Source organism: Gigantopelta aegis, chromosome 10 (genome assembly GCF_016097555.1).
Source record: "Gigantopelta aegis isolate Gae_Host chromosome 10, Gae_host_genome, whole genome shotgun sequence".
NCBI classification, from domain to species: Eukaryota; Metazoa; Mollusca; class Gastropoda; order Neomphalida; family Peltospiridae; genus Gigantopelta; species Gigantopelta aegis.
The window spans coordinates 71,839,301-71,844,848 of NC_054708.1; the positions used below are offsets into that span (position 1 = coordinate 71,839,301).

General features: G+C 35.5%; 1 protein-coding gene across 1 annotated transcript; it reads left to right on the top strand.

Moving 5' to 3' along the window:
• Positions 1-3,079: 3,079 nt before the first annotated feature.
• LOC121383786 lies at positions 3,080-5,274 on the top strand. Its single transcript, XM_041513883.1, has one exon. The coding sequence runs from the start codon at positions 3,080-3,082 to the stop codon at positions 4,076-4,078; it is 999 nt and encodes a 332-aa protein (XP_041369817.1). The 3' UTR covers positions 4,079-5,274.
• Positions 5,275-5,548: the final 274 nt, after the last annotated feature.

Here is a 5,548-nt window from a genome sequence, read left to right on the forward strand (position 1 = left end):
AGTCCAGAGGATATGTGCATAAAAATGGCCGAATCGTGCACTTTTTGATAAAAGCAAGACTTTGCACACACATACTAGACATCATAAAGAACATTTTAAAGATTGGAGGCATTCTCAATATGACCAGTGGTGGTCATGGTGTAATTTTTCAAGATGGCCGCTGTGGATATTTCTTAATATTATGACATGTACAAATTAGCCCAAAATAATATTTTGGGCCATTTTATTGTTACATATACCATCAAAATACACACATTAGGATACATTAAAGGGACATTCCTGAGTTTGCTGTAATGTTTAAGGTGTTATCGACTAACAGAGACTTTTTAACGATTGTAATTGCATATCAAATATATTTTTCTGCATAAAATCAGTGTTCGAGATTAACAGTATCCCGATATCCTGGGGATATCAGAATTTAATTTTGGATACCAGACTTCAATAACCCAGTATCCCACCGGGATACCATATAATATTAATTATTTTAATCCTGCATTTTTATTTTCTGCTGAAACAATGAAAATCGTCATTTACTGGTTAAGTTAAGTAACAATGTCATCCAAGTTTGTTATGATGTTATTTATGAATTTCATTTAAGTTGGATACTAAATTCTCAGGTGGGATACCAGATTTTGAAATGTTAGTATCCAACTGGGATACTGCCCAACATTTTTAATCTCGGACACTGATACAATATTAGTGGCTGTATGTTAAACGTGTTTCTGATCGTTCTAATATTTGTACTAGGTTAAATTTCATTTTATTTCCTAAAATATTTTTTTTGGGTACGTACGAAATTATTTGAAGACAAAGTCCAGTTTGGGCTTCTTACAAATATTAAGACGACCAGAAACACATTGAATATACAGACACTGATATTGTAAACAAGAAAACATATTTAATATGTAAGTTTAATCGTAGAAATATTTTATTAGTCGGAAACATCTTACAATGCAGGAAACTCAGGAATGTCCCTTTAAAGATGTTAAAACTGATATATGGTGGCCCTTTTGATATTTAGGGGTAATTTTAGGTTAAAAACCATGAAACTTTTACCTGAATATCAACATTTAATCTATTGCCTTTGCAAGTGAATCATATATGCAAGATATATATCTTCAAAAACAATTTAGATATCATTAGAAGAACCTAACAATTTAAAAACAAAATGAATGTAAACTTCATGCACTCTGTATGTAAAGGTATGTGTCAATATTTATTTAATTTCCATTGAGTATGGGTATATAGTATTGCTTGTTAGCTGTTTTGGTTACCATGTGCACAATAAAATGTAATATTGAATCAACCATACAGTACCCTACTTGGACCAGTGATGTCATCTTCAATCACATTGTATATACATTATCTTTATGTGCATACTATTTTTTATTTAAACAATTTCAAATGAGAAACCAGACATGTGCATAGTTCAAGATGCAGACACTATTAAACATGACAAAACAATACAGATTAGAACGTCAGGCACACTCACCAGCAGAATCAGATATGCAAGTCTGTGGGTACATTGCCTCTGTATTAGAAAGTGATACACAAATTTGGAAACTGGACAATGCCAAATGCAGTGCATGATCAGCATTTCTTGCTTTGACTAGTGGTGTGCAATCACAAAATGTTAAGCAATAGATAGTCTGAACAATGTACTAACATCCATTGTAAATACATTATAAATATGTATGGCCAAGAAAGAGAAGAGTGTAGTGTAAATTGAGCCAGAAAAGTTATGTTCACATGAAAAGGCAGAGGAATAGAAAATAATTCATCAACACAGGATGCACTAGTCCAACGTCATGTTCTTAGTGTATGGTACCAAGCAGACCTTGGCATTGTTCGAAAGATAACCGTTGAATGGAATGTGAAATGGACATTATTAACAAGATGTATAGGACACAGCAGATACATACAAACACAATAACAGAAACATCTGCAAGTCTGTAGGGTGTGATCAAGAACGGGAAATGGGCCTGATACCCACATTAACGCAAGTTTTGCTAAATAAAATGTAATATAGGAATCATTAAAGGAATAATCGTAGATGCAAGTGTCATACTGAACTAATTTTAAATTACATTTTATATTTGTAACCGATTACTAGAGATTAATCGATGCCATATATAATCTGCGTAATTACCTAATTTCTAATGTGCTGGCCCTCAGTGTAAACTGTGACATCCCCAAGAATACATAGTAAAAAAAAGAAACCCCCCAGAAACATCTGCCCCAAGAATTCACAAAAATAGCAGCCACATCATCGCCTTCAAAGCTTTATTGGTAGAACAATTAGTGCAAAATATGTACCCCAAAACTGAAGTGTACTGTTGGTCAGTTTCTATAGATTTTCTAATAAAATAAATATGTTTTAGTCGTAAATGAATTATTTTATTGTATTGGGGTTTTTATTTTGGTTTTGTTTTTGTTTTTGTAGTTCACATTTAAAAACAAAAATTAATTAATCAAAAACATTTGGCGGAAAGCCGCCATTAACAACTTTGATAAAACCTTATTAAGAATTTAATTCAATTTGTTTACGGTTATGACCCTGACATGACCTCTAAAGGTCATCTGAGGTGAATGTTCTAATTATGTCTTTAATTCTAGTGGTTCATTCATGGAAGTAGTTAAACACAAAATGCCAATAAAACTATTATTTAGGGTTATTTTGCCATGCTTTATATAGCGAAATGGCCGCTATTGCCAACACAGGTCATATTGAGAATGCCTCCAATCTTATAATTAATCTCTATGATGTGTAGTATGTGTGTGTCAAGTTTCATGCTTTTATCAAAAAGTGCACAATTCATTCACGTATCCTCTGGACTATAATAGTACAGTTATCGAACACAATTTATAAATACACACAAATCAATATTTTATTTTTCAGAACATCCAGGGGTTTGTTCTTTTGACGTGTGTGGTGTTGGCGTTAGTAGCCACTGGCCTGTTTTGGCAACACAACATGTTCATTTTTGTTAGGACCAGCACGCATCCATCGTTACAAAAAGCGCAGCCCGCAACAAACACGACATCATTGAAATCATTGAAGCCCATGACGTCGACAACCATGACTCCGTCAAAAGAAAGAGAACGACCCGTGACAAATGCGACCTCCGCCAGGTACATCATTTACGAATGCAACAAAAACGGACTTTGTGGTGGGTGGGGCGATCGACTTGCAGGAATTGTGTCTAGCTATTTAATATCTCTCATTACCAACAGAACATTTGGAATCAGCATAACAGCGCCGGCCTGTAACCTGACTGATTATTTTGAACCACACCTAATCGACTGGAACATCGATTTAGATCGTCTGAAGAACCTGCCATCTAAACGAATAAGCCACATGGACAACCGTCTATTTCAACGTACAGCTGATAAGATGAACTTTTCCGCTCTGATGAAGGAAACTGTGATATACTACAGAGAGAATTATGAATTTTTTAGTGGACTTCAGGAAAGCGCATTTCATGCCTCTAATTTCTTGTGGATGAAAAAATGGACGAGAGACAGGGTTTTCGCACATGTTATGCGAATTTTGTTCAGACTAAAAAGTAGCTTAAAAAAAGTGTTGATCGATTTTATTAACAAGGTGAAACCAAACAAAAAGTGGAAATTAATGTGTGCTCATATTCGTTTGGGTCGAAACCCAACAATTCCTAATGATTCTGAACAACGCAACAATAACGAGACAATTAATGTAATCTGGGACTTTATAACAAAGAATTTCACGTGTGATTTATGTAAAATATTTATTGCAACAGACTCAGAACTCGTACGACAGAAAGCCAAAAGTTTATTCCCTGATAAAATAGTTGACATTCCTGGAGACATAGTTCATATTGAGAGAGGGCAAATGAAAAACAGATGCGACGCATTCACTAAAGTTATCTTAGATCAACAAGTGTTATCCAAATGTGATTCTCTACTTCTTACCAAAAGCGGCCTCGGAAAAATAGCTGCATATTTAAGGGGAACTGAAGAAAACCTTTTCTGTTCTGCCAACAAACAAATTGTGAAGTGCCTGCCTAATAACATTACGACTGTGTTTGGTATGCGTGGCTGATGCCATCATATGACTTCTGGCTGTGTTAAACATTCGCTGTTGACATCTCAGACTTGATATTTGAGTCACAATTTTAGGGTGTTTTTTATTATTTATTTATTTATTGTTTTTAGTACATTGCTGGTCAGCATCATACCGTGGCTTGGCATTGGTGGCATTAATGGAGGATAATAAATGAGTTACCAGTTATTATCAAATTTATTTCCCGAGTCAAATAATGTTCAACTATCACGAAGGACATAAATTTGATAATGACCGATACTGAGTTTGTTATTCTGTTTATTACCCCCTGGCAGGTCTATCTGTATATTTCCAGGTATATGTACATTGTGGGTTTGGACTTGTGGCAAGTCTATCATTATTTTGTTAGTGTGTATTATGTACATTTCCCCAAAGTAAAGGAGTACTGAGCAGGAAGGTTGGGTTGCACGGGCATATCGCTTGAGGCAATCTGGCTGCATTGCAGATAGTGGTTAGCCAATGGGAAAATAGGTTGGGTTAGTTCCAAGGTGTAAAAGTAGTTACAGTATTAGAGTAGAGCGTGCACTACATAGGTCGGTGAAAGAAACGTACCGGAGCAGGTTATCTGGGTTAGAAGTAACCGTGAGTAAACATTAGTATTTTGTGTGTATACGCCGTTGATGTAACTTGAAATATAAGTTGTGTGTTTATTTGTCCAGTTTCAATATTGTGTATAACCAAGATTACCAGAGATTGTTATAAAATGTGTATAGAATTACTATTACAGTGACCGTCTGATGCCCGAGTGGAGGGGTGCATAGCGCTGTGGGTTGACATCGGCCCGTATGATGGTAGACGGTTGGCGACACAACGTAAACATCGTCGTGGTGGATGACAACGTAAACGTCGTCGCAGTGGATGACAACGTAAACGTAGTCGCAGTGGATGACAACGTAAACGTCGTCGCAGTGGATGACAACTTCGCGGTGTAGGATGCGAAACCGAACGTGTTTTGAACTGTTTAAGAACTAAAAGGGACTAACTGACGTAGTGATATATGTTGGATTTTCTTTGAGGTTGTGTAGTTTGTTTGTGATTAGCGTTAAAGTATAGGGGTTAAAGTATAGGGGTATTTTGGGATTTGAATGTAAGCGAATGAATGGAAGAGATGTATGCTTGTGTGTTATAGGGCAAGTGGCGATTTTCTTTAGTGTAATAAATTGTATTTTTTGAAATTTCGTGTGTTGGTGGTCTTTTTAGTTATCAGTTCGTGACACCCCCAGCTATCTGCTTCTCTTTCAAAACCTATTATTTTTTATATTTGCGTCCTCTCGATACAATTTGTAATTTAGAGTAACTTATTTTCAAGCCATAAACATGTGCCTACATATCTAATAGTCTTAATGTACTGTCAAGAGATTCGGGTGATCCATCTAAAATAAAAGTTGTATCAACTGCATATTGAGATAAAACTTCTCTATCAATAGCTATGCCATTAATGTCTTTAGA

What these genes read in the sequence shown, in the direction of transcription:
- LOC121383786 (XM_041513883.1), top strand. Translation starts at nt 3,080, where the DNA reads ATGACTCCGTCAAAAGAAAGAGAACGACCCGTGACAAATGCGACCTCC.